Consider the following 15,733-nt stretch of genomic DNA (forward strand, 5'->3'; position numbering starts at 1 on the left):
TGTGGCTCTCAGCGAGCCCACCAGTTAGGGGCCCGGGCCACCGCGGGCAGAGCTCTGGCCCCTGGAGCTGTTTAAGAAGGCAGATGCGTCTTCTTCCAGAGAAGGACTTGCATTGCTCGCCGGGGTGTCGGTCTGTGTCTGCTGCTCAGCCCCTCTGCCGCGGCCAGAGTGTCACACACGCCCCCGAGCCTGGCCTCCCTGCCCCGCGTGCAGTGCGCCCTGGACGCTGGCATTGGCCTTTAAGGGCTTCCAGCACAGACCCTGTTGGTATCCCACACCCGGCGCAGGGCCCGTGATCAAGAGGTAGTTTTTGGATGAGGATTGAAGAAATCAGTGGCATAGCCAAATATTGTCACTAGGTCTATTTCAATTTTTAAATATTTTCTAGATCCTTGATAGATTTTCTCAAGCAGAGAAAGCTGCATTTATGCCACTGATAAATAGTCTTAAAACCTCAGACTGAAGTGTTGTTCCGCCTGGTGTTGCTCTGGGACTGTGGCCCCGTGGGCTCGGCCTCTGGGTAGAGCTACCCTACCCGCCTTGTCTGCTCTTTTTGTTACGACGTTCCTCACCCAGGTCACAGCTCTTCGGACCATCAAGAGCATTTCCGGCTTCCTCTCTGAACTGGCAGTGAGAATGTCTGCCAAATTCTTTTTCATGGGCTTGGAAGAAATCTAGTTAAGGGTTCCAGCGCTGCCTTCCTCCCAGGGAAAGCCTTTGCGACTCATTTTAGTTTACAGTCATTCTAGAAAGCCCATTCACTCACTCACTCACTCATTCATTCATTCCCTGCTGTTTACTCTTCACCATCGTAGGATCTGGGTGGACCACTGTGGAGAGGAAATTAGGCTCAGATCCTGCCTTGTTCCCCGTCCCCCCCCTCCACACCCACACATTCTGCTGGATTTCTTCCACCCCCTGCAGCCTGGCAACCCTGAGACTTCTGGGGCAGATGGGGGCGCTCACTATCGGGCTGCAAGCCCCCGAGCCTCCCTGCAAGCCGTCTCCTTGCACGGGCTGTGCCAACTTCAAGCATTAGGACAGAGGCCAGAAGCAAATGAACCACAGTTGTCCATTTTTGTTTTATTGGAACATTGTACAGCACAAAATAAATATTAACTTACCAAATTCTTAATCATCTGATAAATACCATTAAGTTAACAGCTATTTTACAGAACACGAAGCTAAATTTGCAGCAAAAGGCAGCGAAATAGTTCGGTGATTTTGACATCTGAAATACATCTCAACTATTGCATGTTTCCTGCTTGCAATGAGGTGGTAAAGCACCAGTGTGCTTGAAATATTTGTCACTGAAGTTTAATGATACTGAAAAATAAGGCCCCACCCTTGGTTGGCTCTTGTATTTACTGTAATGAAATATTCTTTTGCTTGTCCAAGAGCTCTGGCTATTTCAGGCACAGAACCACAAGCACCATAGGATTTCCCTCCTATGTGCAGTTTGAAAAGAGTTGACCTCCTAGAAGTTCAGAGTAGAAAGAAGGTGGCGTGGGAAAAGACGGACCGTTAGGTACGAAGCAGCAGATAGGAGTAGGAATCCCGCTGTGCTATCGCGTTCAGAGTGACTACTGACAGTGACTGTGGGCTACGTATCTCAGAAAGCTGGAGGAAAGGACCCTGCATGTTTTTGCCACAAAGAAATGATAAATGTTGGAGGGTACAGATGTATTTAACCTGACTGCATAATGTACACATGTATTAAAATATCACATGGTACCCCATTAATAGGTATAATTTTTGTTTTCATGTATCTGTTAAAGAATAAGTTTGATTTTAAACAACCCAAAATCCTCAGATGTCATCAGCCAGTTTAGTCTCAGCTTTCCATTGACCACTCCGTGTTTATGACAGCAAGAAACTCCTGCAGGTAATCCAGGAACTGCTTCACTCTCCGGCGCTCTTCTCCACACTTTTGCTGTGAAAAGCACAGAAAGTAAATGCCATCAGAAGCTATCAATTTCCGTAGAAATGGGTCCAGTCAGACAAATACAGTTCCCGTGGGATGTTTGAAACTTACCTTTTGGAGGTCAATGTGTTTTTTTATTAAAGACAAGTTTTGGAATAGTGTTTCAACAGCATCCCCTGGTGTGGTTTGGTTCTTCAGTGTGTCTATTCCCTGGAAGATTTCTTCCATGCATAGCTGGTGCTAAACGAGGAAGATTTTGAAAATAGTAATAGTCAAAAAAGGCACTGAAAGAAGGCATTAACACCTGGTCCACTGACCATCACACAACGTGTACATATTTCAAAACATCACACTGCACACTACAAATGCATACAATTTTAATTTGCCAATTCAAATTTTGGTTCAAAACAATGTGAACAACGTGGTATTTTTTGGTGTTTTTCCTTTCTCCAAAGAGTTTTCGCATGCTCCTTTTCCAAGTGGTAAACTACCTCACACTGAGATGACGTTTTCAACCATATAACCACTCTGGTATATTTCAAATGTATATGACACTGTTATACAGTCATAATCATTTCACTATGTGGGCATTATTGGGAGGGCACTTGTATATTTTAATGTCTACTAATGATGACTCTAAAAATATAATTCTGGGCCACTAATGTTCCCAAAAGACATCAGGATGAGGAAGGCTGCAGTCAGCCACAATGGGAGACTCGCAGGTCCCTCTCTCCCTGTGTGCAATTCTCCCCTGGCGTGAAGCTCTTGGGATGGAGAACCGTTAACACTACCAAAGGGCCCGATGCATTTATATAATCGCTTTTCCTGGCTGAAAAGTCATTGCTGATATTTATATGTTCACATCTACCCCATATAAAAATGAAATAGAGCAAATTCAGTAGTTCCGATGAAAACTAATGACTTACGGCTTAAAATATGAAATTGACTTATTTATAAGATCATTTGATTGAGTCATAATTTAACTTACATTTTTATGTGCAGGAACAGAAATCCTCAGGGTCTGAAAAGAAAAGGACATAAAATCATTTTTAAAGCGCTGTCAACGTTCACAACACTTAATATAACGCTTGCAATCGATGTGGTTTTCACCTACATACTACTAACATGCCCATAATTTCACTACTTATAACAGCCATTCCCGTGTGGTAAATGCCTGCACAAATGATTGCTTTGCATTTTGAAGAACTGTAGAAATAAAAACAATTACCTCGTTGCCTATCAGCAGAGCTCGATGCGTAGAAAGCAGAGTCAAGGTCTCTCTTACCAGTGCCCTGAGAGTGGCACTCTCCTTGGGAGTGGCGCAAGCACACACAGCCCCGAGAGCCAGCAAACCCAACTGCAGAAGCACTCTCATGGCTCTGCAAAGCTCAGCGCTCACCTTTCGCAAAGAAAGTGCACAGTGCAAGACTGCATCCCCAACCCATTTATTCTCGCTTTGAGGAAATGAATAATTTCTAACAATCAGATAGAGAATACCTAATAATGGCAAAGAGTGAAACCAAATGTTTCCAATGCCTTGTATCTTTTTTAAAAAGTTACATGTATACACCAGGTTTCTCATTCTGTGAACTTGTTCCCTTCTATGGATCACTACACATTATACATACATGGATCACTATACATACATATATATATATGGTGGTACTGGGAATTGAACCCAGAGTCTGTACACTGGGCTACATTACCAGCCCTTCTGAGACAGGGTCTCATGAAATTTCCCAGCCCGGTCTTAAACTTGTCATCTTCTAGCTTCAGACTCCCAGAATGAATTTTTATCTTTTCAGTATAAAAATCCCTACTTTTCCCCTTTAAAAAAACCCTGTTTTTTAAAATCCCTGTTTTTCCCCTTTAAAAACTTTGTATGACAAAAGAAAATGCTTGGGTTGATAACATCTTTGCCCTACATTTGATTCATTAAAACCAGAAAGCTGAATTTTTCTTTAAAAGATGTGCATTAAAAAGAAATATAAACAACTAAACACAGTTGTATGCTAAAATACATAAATGTGGGATACTTTTTTCAAATCAGCTAAATTCTACCGTGATTGTAGCTAAACTGATCTGTCTCAAAAGGATTAAAAATACAAGTGGAGAGATGGTGATTAAAGCAGATACCTTGTGTTCAGTAGGGTCCCGTCCCTCCCCTCCCCTTCCCTTCCCCTTCCCTTTTTTCTTTCTCCTCTCTTTTTTCTTTTGGCACAGGGTCTAGCTATGTAGTCCAAGTTGGCCTTGCCTCACGAGGTAGCCCAGGCTGATCTCAAACTAGCTGCAATCCCGTCGCCTCAGCCCTCCAGCTGCTGGGGTTATGGGCAGTGAACACTACAACAGCCGGCTGCAAAAGGGTCTGGATTAGGGCCCTTCCTGTTCCCACGACCAAGCCCTCACCCTCACTGGGTGAAGACACGCAGAGAACTTGCAGGCTGCTATCGCCGAACAGCCCTGGGGTGGAGGGGCCTTCCGGCCTGCTCGCTTGGTGGCTGGCTGTCCCCTGACTCCATCCTCCAGCAGCTTTCCCACTGCAGTCCCCGGATGACACCGGAACTCCAGGATCTATCTGTATCGTGTCATGAACAGCAGCAAAAAGCCAGTTCTGCTTGTCTGATTATTCAGTTGAAACAGTCTCCTTGTAACAAGTGCCCCACGTTCCCCCTTGGCCTTCCTTGAGTTGAAGGTTGACTCGATCTCATGCAAACTACACAACTGAGGAATTTGGTGTCCTATGTAGTAGTAAGGACACAGATGCTGGGAAGACAACAAGAAATGTCTGTCAGATGCACACCTCGTGTGAGGGCTCCCCTGTAGGTCCCGCGGGGTGGAGGGTTTCCACACGGTGGGCGGACTATGTGTGAGTGTAACCAGAGGAATCAGCCTTCGTTTCTTAGGCTCAGGCCCACTGTCCCTGGAAAGAACAAATGAAGCTTTCTGCTACACCACACGCTGCCTTCTTCCCCAGCTCTAGCACACATCATGGAAGTATAGGCTGTTGGTTTGGGTTTTGTTTGGTTTGGTGATTTATTTTATTGCTTATTTATTTTTTTGAGACAGGGTCTCACTACGTAGGCTGACTTCTAACTTCTGGTGATCCTCCTGCCTCAGCCTCCTGAGTGCTGGGATTACAGGTGTGTGCCTTCACGCCTGTTTTAGGCTGTTGTCTTTAAGGGAGGGTTTTGAAAGATAAACTCGCGGCTTTTACAGGTAAATGGTCACAACTAGAGACCATACTCATAAGTGAAATAAACCAGACCCCCATGTGGAAGCAACGTATTGTCTCATTAGTGTAAGAACCTGAAAGAGTGAATAAAAATTAGGCGGTATGACAGACATTGTCAAACGAAAGGAAAATGCTCAAAAGTAAAGAGCAACTGGGATGAGGGAAAAGAGAAAAGAAAGAAGGGGGAATTATGTATGTATGTATATGCAGGATAGCTAACATAGTTGGACTACTGACTTCTGTCGCTTTACTGAAAGGAACAGTTAATGGTTAATTATTTGATCAATCTTGCATGTTTTATTTGTTTTCCTGAGAAACCATTTTGAAGGTATCAATATGTAATACAACCATTGTTAATTTCCTACCACTTTGTCTGTAATTCAGTATTGCTTGTATTGTTCTTACGCTATTTTGTAAATGGACGTGTTTGTTAATGTTTTCCTTCTTTTATTTTTAAAGTAAATTTTAAAAAAATAAGGGAAGGTTTTGATGTGCATCTCAAGGGAGGTCTGTGTTGGTGGCCCGGAAGCCGTACTGTAGGACACTCTCGAGCTTGTAGGACAGATGGTGCCAAACACCAATTGCTGCCCAGAACTCTTCCCCATAGCTGGGTGCGGCTCTGGTGAGAAGCAGGGCAGCTGGACAGCAGATACACAGCAACATGCCTGGCACCCAGCAGGCACCCACAGCAGGAGGGGGAAGTACTGGCGCCTGGTTTGGTTTGTGCGGTGTGTGCTGCAGTTTGGGGCTCTTAGGTAGAAGCGTCTGATTTGAGTGCTTGACAGGTTACGTGAGACTTAGGAGAGACGCCGGCACACCTCCACCAAGCTCTCAGGAGTAAGACTCAGTGGGCGCAGTGGAAGGTCCTCTCAGAGCCCAAGCTGGATCTGGCCAGACCGCGTCTCCCCAGAGGGTGTGAGAGTGAGCATTCCTTCGGGCTCCCCTCTGAGGCCTCAAGGGCACCCCTAGGAAGTGTGGGTGAAAGGAGAGGTCCAGAGGAGTCACCAAGCACCTTGGAACGTAGTGTCTTAACCAGAGTTTTGAGTCTCTAAGTTCTATCACAGGGCTGTACTGCTCAGACGGTGGCAGACTGAGACACACTGTACAAGCCTTCGTTAAGCAGGAGGAAACGCACCAACCACGCCCTGCGACGAAGAGAGTAGTATGGGCCGGGGATCGCAGCGAGCGACTCTGGCCAGGGGAAATGGCAATACAAATGGTAGCGGCTGCGTTAACTGCAACACGTACCATCTGTCCAGAGGTGGCACAGCCGGCCAGAGGTGGTTTCTGCCAGGTAACACCCTTGGGTTTTTGTTGCCAGATCATCCAGCTTTTCAAAGAAGCCTGAACTTCTGATTATTATGTACAACCTCTTGATTTTTAAATGTTGGTAGCTGCATACAGGATCGTTTTGCAGCCTCTGATTTATAGAATAATTGTGGGTTCGTACTAGAGAGCTAATTCCAAAACATATTTCCTATTCAAAATCAAATTTCTTTACATTTTAAAAATTGTGTTAAAGCCTGGGCGTGGTGGCACACGCCTGTAATCCCAGCACTGGGGGGCGGTGGAGCTGAGGCAGGAAGATTATCATGGATTCGAGGTCAGCCTGGGCTACACAGTGAGTCCAAGGCCAACCTGAGCTACATAGTGAGATCCTGTCTCAAAAAAACAAAAAATTGTATTAAAATACATATAACAGGCCTAGTGTGGTGGCATATGCCTATAATCCCAGCACTCGGGAGGCTGAGGCAGGAGGATCACTGCAAGTTTAAGGCCAGCCTGGGCTACAAAGTGAGTTCAAGTCCATCTAGAAGTGCCCAATAAAAACCAAAAAACAACAAAAACTTCATATTACACAAACCGTACCCTCATAACTATTTCAAGCGTACAGTTCATCAGTGTTAAGTACATTTATAATACTGTACAACAAACCTTCAAACTCTTTTCATCTTGAAACACTAAAGCTCTATGTTCGTGATAATAAATACCAATCCTCCTCCTCCCAGCATCTGCAAACCCTCTTTGACTCAGTCTTTATGCATTTGTATACTCTAGGTACTCACAGTCGTACAGTATGTCTTTTTGTTTTTGTTTTTTTGTAACTGGGAATTGAGCCCAGGCCTCATGCTTGCCAGGCAGGCGCTGTGCCACTGGGCCATATCCCTGGCCCAGTACTTGTCTCTTTGTTGCTGGCTTAATCTATCTGGTATACTATCTGTCCTCAAGGTTCATTCATGTTGAAGCATGTGAGAAAATTCTCTTTTTTAAGACTGAGCAATATTGTATTGTAGGTACAGAGTTGGTTTTTTAAAATCCATTGTCTGTTGATGGATACTTAGATTGCTTCCAACTTTCAACTGAATAATGCTACCTATGAACATGAGTGTATGACATTGTATTTCTTTTTCCATTTTTGTCTGTCTTGAGCTGTGGTCTCACTATGTCACCCAGGTTGGCTTTGAACTTCTGGGCTCAAGTGATCCTCCTTGCCTCAGCCTTCCAAATAGCTAGGAATACAGCACATAGCACCATGCTGGGTTAAAGTTATATTTCTTATAAATATCACCTGTTATTAACTTTTCCTCTATGATCTTCCCAACCAGATGGCAAACATTCTTAGATTAGGGATTATAAATTAATGTATTTGGGTTTTTTTGTTTGTTTGTTTGTTTTCTGGTACCAGGAATTGAACTCACAGCCTTGCACTTGCCAGGCAGGTGCTGTGCTGCTGAGCTAAATCCCCAGCCCACTAAATTAATGTATTTGAAAGAGCAGCTTAATATAAAATTCTAAACACAAGCTAATAATTTTAATCTGTTTTGTAGAAACACTTTAATTTATGTAGCTATTCCCCACCTCAAGGAGGTGGAGCACAGTGAGGGATGCACACAGTGACTTTGCTTTTTAAAAAATCAGCATGGAGAGGCGAGAATGAAGAGGAGCTTCGCAGAGGAGTTGCCTCATACACAGGGTCTTGACCTGTCAGCGTTGGCAATGGCAAGTCATATCAACACCAGGTACCTCTGACATGATGTGATAAGAATGGGATTTTATCTCTGCGGTCTTCCTCTCCCCCAACCGATAAGCCACCATCTAACCAAGAGAAAATACTGCCTAAACCCAATGGAAAGCCAAGATACCCTACCACTACTCTGCAGAATTATTAAGGTCATTCTGAAAAAGATGTCTTCAAACTGTCGCAGCCCAGGGACATACAAAGGACGTAATGACTAAATATAACGTGCCATCCCAGACGGTAGCTAGGAACACAGAGAGGACAGTAGGTAAAACTAAGGAGATCTGAAGAGAACTAAAACAAAGACACACATGTGGCGTCTATAATGCACCAATGTCAGTTTCTTGGCAGTGACGAATATGCCATAGTGATGTTTTGGGGTTTTTTTTGGTTTTTTTCTGATACCAGGAATTGAACTCATGACCTTGCGCTGGCCAGGCAGGCGCTGTGCCGCTGAGCTAAATCCCCAGCCCCCGCCATAGGGATGCTAACCCAGAGGAAACGGTGTGGGCTACACCGCTGGAAAGTTTATTTTAAAATAACCCTGCGGACCTGGCAGGTAGCTCAGTGGGAGAACATCTGCCTAGCACATGTAAGGCCTTAACTTCTATCCCAAGCACTACAAAACAAAACAACAGAACAGAACTCTGCAAGCTGAAAAAAATTAAGGACTCTTTTTATTATTATTAAAAAGACTTTGTATCCCATGAACACTATGCTCTCGGGATCATTTTACTTCTCTACGAGATTGTGAGTTCTTTGGGAATACAGTTGTTACTTAATTGATTTTTTATTCTCAGGGACTCATTATTGCAGCACTCGAATGTTTGCTAAGTAAGTAACTGAATGAATAAGCATGCCCTTCCTTGTATTAGTGAACAAATTAACGTGCAGGACTCCTGGAAAAAACACAGAGCAAAGCGCCAAGGCTCAGCAAGCCAGTGAGAACTATCACGACATTTTTAAAAACCTACATTACTTTAGGAGAATAGAGAGAAATTAGCAGCTGGGCGTGGGGGTGCGCGCCTCTAACCCTAGCACTTGGGAGGCTGAGGCAGGAGGACTGCTCCAAGTTCAAGGCCAGCCTGGGCTCATAAAGTGAGTTCAAGCAAGGCCACTTTAAACTACATATTGAGGCCCTGTCCCTCCTCCCTCAAAATTAGCAATCAATACTCTGAGTTTTAAAGAATTATTTGGGACCCCTCCTGTCTCTCAGGAGCTATTCCTATTCCACATTACTACTCCCCAATCTTTCCCCAATAAATTTTCCTACTCTTAAAACAAAAAGAAAAAGAACTTTGTCATATTATGTTTATAATAATATGGTAATAATATATTGAAATGCCTATATTATCTGTTATTTAAATGTACATAATACATGGTATATAGTATACATATGACAGATAGTACATTTAAAAAATACTACTGTTTGGAAAGGTACTTGAGTAGGTAGTATCCATCCTTTTACCCTAAAACCTTTATCTGTATTAGTGAGTTACAAATTGGTAACATTTTATTTATTTATTTTTTGATCTTTGTTTTTTTTTTTTTTCTGGTACCGGGAATTGAACTCAGGACCTTGCACTTGCCAGGCAGGCGCTGTGCCGCTGAGCTAAATCCCCAGCCAGTAACATTTTAAAGAACTGGTAACTATGGTTTTTGTAGGTCAAACAAGTTTTCCATGAACTGATTCTAATGAAGAGCACAATCCTCCAAAGATTACATGGTGACTGAATATAAACTGATAGCATCTCTTTTTCTTCTTCGTTCTATTTTAACTTATACCCTTTCAATCCCCAAGCATATCTTTAATATGATTTTTATTGCATAAATGACGTTATAGGAAAATAAACCCTGGAGTCCCCCTTATCATAGAAATCACCAGTTTTTTGGTTACTTCTTCTGTTCTTTACCAAAGTATGGACAGTTGAACAGAGTTAACTGTAGTCAATGAATACGGACAGTATTAATTTTCTTGCTTACTAGTATCTGTATAGTTTTCCTACTTACTCTTTTAATAGTTACCTGCCAGTAACAAAACTGACGTGCTAGTTTACTTCACCATTTCCCAACCTGCAGGCATTAGGATTATCCCTAGCATGCCACAGACTTAAATAACACAATAAGAAATTCCTTTGTAGAATTAAAAAATATGTTCTTATGCTAAGGAGATTGTGTGACGGTTTTTATAGCTTTATTCTACTTTACCAGATCACCTTGCAAAAATTATTCAATGCACAAAGAAAATCTCTCGTATTTTTACTGTTTTACCACTTATGAAGCACTTTCACAAAAATAACTTTGTTTGATTCTGACATCAGAACTCCTTTGCCTGAACCTCTGTCAGCACCGAGCTTTTTAGCAGTTTTGCTAATGAAGGATCCCAAATGGGAGGGTTGACGGAAGAAGCAGCGGTAACCAGAGCTTGGTAACTATGTTGTTAAACCTAAATAAGTAATGCTGGTTAAAAACCAAAGAAAATCTTAGTTACTTATTTTCTCTCTTTTTCCATGACAAAGAGGAACAAAAATAACAGTGAAAATGTGGGAGATGGTGTGGGTAATCAGAGCTGGCACATTTTATAGTCTTTGTAACATTCAGGTGGATGCTAAAAACATTAACTTTGGACTCAAGCATGTGAAAAATTCAACAGTAACTACTAAAATAACAGAAGTAAAATATATATCTTCCAAAGCAGTAGAGTAAAACAAGAGAAAAAAGATGCTCAATTAATCTAGAAAGCAAGTATGAAGAAAAAGAAGGAAAAGCACAAAATAAGATATGAGAAGTAAGTTCAAATTTACCAGGAATCACAGCAATTGCAAACAGATTAAACTCACCTATTAAAAGGCAAATACTATAAAATTGCATTGAAGTCACTCACCAGCTATCTACAAGAGATGCACTTCATGCAAAATGATGTAGGAAGGTTGCAAATCAAGGGATAGAAAGATACCCTGGATAAATAGTCAAAAGAAAACTAATGTACCAATATCAATAGCAGAAAAAGACAGAATTTATGTCAGAAAGCATGGTAAGGATGAAGTTCACTAGTAGGTATAAGATAATATCTCATGGTAGTTTTATTTTTCATGACATTAGTTTTCATACAAGCAAAACCAAACATTTTTCAGAAGTATAGTTTACTGAGAAGTAAGGACTTGACTGAGTTGACTTATCAGCTGTTTTTTTTTTTTTTTTTTTTTTTTGACCAGGTCTTGTGATGTAGCTTAGGCTGGCCTGGATCTCACTGTGTGGCCTTAAACTCCTGGGAATCCTGCCTCAGTCTCCCAAATGCTGGAACTACAGGCGTGCACCACCACTCCTGGCTTGACTTTTTAGCTATTTTTATTTGGGGGCTAGTCTATCCTTTTCCACCCTAATCCCAGAGTTTTTATCTTAGTTTTAGTTACCTACTGTTTCAAAGTGGTTTTTTTGGTCTTTTTGAGACAGGGTCTCACCATGCAGTTCAGGCTGGCCTTGAGCTCACTTTGTAGCCCAGGTTGGTCTCAAACTCGCAACGATCCTCCTGCCTCAGCCTCCCGAGTGCTGGGATTACAGGCATGTATCACCATGCCCGGGCTCAAAGTTGTATTTTTTGTAATGAAGTTTGACTACTTTGTCATGTTTATTTTTTCCCTCATGATTTTTTTCTTAAGTATTTTAAATTATAGATAGCAAGGCACTAATGCTAACACTTTCATATGCATTTCAAAATATCATTTTCTTATATAGGAAGATATTACAAAGGCTAATACAATAAAATTAACACTTTTTGTCATCTAATTTCTGAACTACATTCAAATCTCCCCACATCTTCCTCAAATTTCCTTTACACCTATGTAAAACCAGGACCATGCGATATATCTATGTGATAAGTACTTCAAATCTCTTTAATTTGCAGCAATTCCTTAAAGTTTTAAAGATGTACAAGAGTCCTTGCTTTAATGACACTGACTGTCGGGGAGGCCATTGTGCGATGATGTGTCCTGCTCTCTGGATTTGCCTTTTCCATTTTAATTATGTTGTCAGTTTAATCCTTTGAATTCCTGTTAACTGAAAGTTCAAAGTTGTGGTTAGATTCAAGTTAAGCTTTTCTTTTTTTCTCGTTTAAGCAAAACTGCATAAGAGGTGATATTGGATACTTCATACTGACGTCTTCTTGACTCAATGCTAGCTTCTACTTACTTTGAGTCATGCAATTCTCCTTTAAAAATGTGAGTAACTAATTACCTTTCTGGCTTTTCATTGCTTCCAGAAATGTCTAGCTCTTCATCCATCTGGAACATATAGTGGTAAGTAAAATAAGATGTCAAGTTTGCTTTTTTCTTTCTACTAATATCCAGGTGTCTACAGAATTTATTTAAATGTCTGGTGGGGGTAAAAAGTCTAGGTTACACAGCTGTTTGTATTTTCAAAACTCACAGAACTGTACCATGGAAAAGGATGAATTTTAATGCATGTAAACTGTGGTTCAATAAACCTGACTTTTAAAAAAATGGTCTTTATGTGAATAGACATTTCTCCAAAGAAGATACACAAACGATTCACAAGCGTATTTAAATGCAAAGGAAAACTATGCTGAGATACTACCTCACGCTCATTTGGCTGGCTACTATTAAACAAACAAAACGCCCGGTGTTGGTAAGGACGTGGAGGCTCTGAAATCCAGTGAACTACTGGTGGGAATATAAAATGGTATAGCCGCTGTAGAAAACAGCATCGTAGTTCCTCAAAAAATTAAAAATAGAATTGCCATGTGATCCAGCAATTTCTCTTCTGCATATATGCCCAAGAGAAAAGCAAAGTCTAGAAGAGACATCTGTCTACCCACATTCACAGCACCATTATTCACAATTGTACAGACATGGAAGCAATACAAGCATCCACTGAGTGAAGAATGGATGAGCAAAATGTAGTACAGGCATACAATGGAATCTTAGTCGTAGATAGGACCAAAATTCTGACACATGCTAAACCATAGATGAATTTTGAGGACATGACGCTAAATGAAAGCAGCTAGTCACAAAAAAACAGTATGGTGGATCAACTAACAGCTAGCTGAACTGAATCAGTGTGGTGCTGGGTGTGGAAGGCCCACCTGAGGATTGTTGCCAATGCACAAAAAGAGAACTGGAAGGGACGATGGTGTGCTGTGGAGTCTCCTGGAGAAGCTTGTCGCGCTGGCTTTCCTGATAAGAACTCAGCTGTTCTCATCTTCGGAGGAGCTTGGGTCCTCAATGTCAATGAGGATGGCTGTGGCTCACTTCAGGGGAGCTCCGGTCCTTACCTGGAGCATTCCTTCCTGGCTCCTTGCAGATACCTCAGCCTTCTGGCAGATCCTTCATCCCGCTGGCACAGACTTTCTAGCTTCTACCACTGACCTTCGGGCCTTCCCAGCACAGATCTATGAGACAGCCTGCATGAGACATTGTCAAGGGCCCTAGATCTTCAGATTGACTTGTGTAGGACACTGCCAGGGGACCCAGGCACTCAGCTGGATTTTTTGGTGCATAGACAGATTTGTTGTACTCTTTTGCATTTGACTTTTTGGGTAAACACTATAAAATGATCCTATAAATTGTGTCCTGTATTAAATCCATTCCCTTGTAACCCCTGACAACAGATACAGTACTGTGTGATTCCACTTATCTGAGATACTTAGTCCACAATCATAGAAACAGATAGTATAATCAGCTCCCTCTAGCTCTTGAGTCCTTGTTTTGGGGCAATGAAGCTGACAAAACTGCAAGCAGCAAGTGGTGGGGAATGGCCAAATGTGCTTATTAGAAAGAATAAAAGGAAAATCTCTCTGCTAGGTGGAAAGGGGTTCCATTAAGGCAGACAACCTAGATGTTTCAGGTCCACTGGCTTTATATACAGTTCTTCATAGCGGTGAACATGACGGAAAGCAGGGCTGCTCCTAGTTGCAGGTAGGTCTTTGATGTCCAGAATGCAAGCTGCTTTGTTTGCATTTCACTTCCTCCAAGATCTCTCTCATTTGCTTATGGTCTTGTTTGTCCCTTGTTTCATTAGATCCTGATAGTCAGTTTGGTTAAATTAATTATTTGGCTTCTCTGGTATGTTAACTCACTCTAACCCTGACTTTTACTTAGGTTAACTAGCTGTTCAGGACCTGTGCCCAGTCTGCCTCACTTCCCTTATCTCCTCGCTTGAGCAGAATGGTGGCTTCTGGACATAGGGGAAAATGAAGGGTTACTGTTTAATGGTTACAGTGTGAGTTCTGCAAAATGAAAAATTTCTAGAGATGGAAGGTGGTGATGTTTGGGTAACAGTGTGAATATACTTATGCCATGAAGTATATGCTTAAAAAGTTACGGTGGGTATTTCAGTACAATTTTTGTGTATTTTACCACAACTTTTTAAAGTGGGATAAAGTTCTTTACTCTTTCCCATTGTTCTATTACACTTGGTTTATGAAGTAAGATGACTATCTGCTTTCAGTTTGCTTCCTTCAGTTGTTCAATATCTTGTAGTGGCTGGTATGTTGCGCTCTTGCCTACATAGTAGGGCCAGAGACTATTTCTTACTGGTCTTCCCCGCTTGCATGGCGCAACATGGGTGAGTTTTCAGTTATGTACTAGGTTCTGCAAATGATTTTCTTAGGATTGTGTGCTTGGAGACCATTTTCTACACTTCTCCATCTCAGAGAGGGAAAACTGAAGTTTTTGTTTGGTTTTTAATATCTTCCACTATTGTGATTTTTGTTGTTGTTGTTGATGTCTTTACCTGTGATATCCTGCCATTAAGCTTGTTTCCAAGAAACCAATATTCTCAGTCACCTTTGAAAGGAAAATTCTCTTTCCTCTATTTTAAAGGTACCTATTGCTATTCTGTGGCAGTGCTGACTGCAGTCCATTTCTTGGCGTTTGCAGAACTCTTTTACAGTCTTAATAGCATCTGGGCTTTACCCTACAAAAGCAATTCCCAAGGTTTTATCTTAAACACCCTTTAGACTTAGATGGGAAAAAATATTACTGACAAGCTCAGTGTAACTCTGCGGTGGAATGTTTGCTTACATGTGTGAGGCCCTGAATTCCATCCCTAGCGCCAGAAAAAAAAATTTAAAAAAAATTTTATGTATGGACTTCAAAGAATAATTGTAAGTGATAACTAGCAGTATTTACAGCCCGTTAAAAGTTTTTTTTTAATGCACAAGAACATAAAAATGCATTGCACGGCGATGGCGTCTTTACACGTCGTGTGATCACTGGACCTTAGGGAGTGAGCGTGAAAAACGCAAACGACATCTTGATATCGGCAGGGAAACAGTTCCGCCATTCACAGATCCCCTCAACAACGAATCCCCTGCTCTACCCCACTTCACCCCATCCCAAGAGTCCCTGCACCACGTCTTAAGCAGCGCGGCGCGCCCCACATCTCATCTTTCTTCCTCACACCTCTTGGGGCTGCTCCAGCACTAGCCAGAAGCCGGAAGTTGGTGGCCACCAGGAACACCAAAGGATACCAGACTGCTCCTGCTCTAAGGTACCGCACCAGGCGTCAATCGCGTACCCGGGCTCCCTCCTCCCGGCGT

General features: G+C 42.1%; 1 protein-coding gene across 2 annotated transcripts; it reads right to left on the bottom strand.

Annotated features, from left to right (window-relative positions):
* Positions 1 to 1,068: 1,068 nt before the first annotated feature.
* Positions 1,069 to 15,725, bottom strand: Il5 (interleukin 5). Of its 2 annotated transcripts, XM_005376103.2 has the most exons (4): positions 3,153 to 3,312; positions 2,913 to 2,945; positions 2,036 to 2,164; positions 1,069 to 1,933 (listed from the first exon to the last, which is right to left on the bottom strand). In XM_005376103.2, the coding sequence occupies exons 1-4, from the start codon at positions 3,297 to 3,299 to the stop codon at positions 1,835 to 1,837; spliced, it is 408 nt and encodes a 135-aa protein (XP_005376160.1). In that variant the 5' UTR covers positions 3,300 to 3,312; the 3' UTR covers positions 1,069 to 1,834. The 2 variants fall into 2 exon arrangements, 1 of the variants encoding a protein (XP_005376160.1); XR_001231944.1 differs by lacking the exons at positions 1,069 to 1,933; positions 3,153 to 3,312 and adding an exon at positions 15,597 to 15,725 and having other exon boundaries at positions 2,110 to 2,164.
* Positions 15,726 to 15,733: the final 8 nt, after the last annotated feature.

Source organism: Chinchilla lanigera, unplaced genomic scaffold (genome assembly GCF_000276665.1).
Source record: "Chinchilla lanigera isolate Chin_1 unplaced genomic scaffold, ChiLan1.0 scaffold00007, whole genome shotgun sequence".
NCBI classification, from domain to species: Eukaryota; Metazoa; Chordata; class Mammalia; order Rodentia; family Chinchillidae; genus Chinchilla; species Chinchilla lanigera.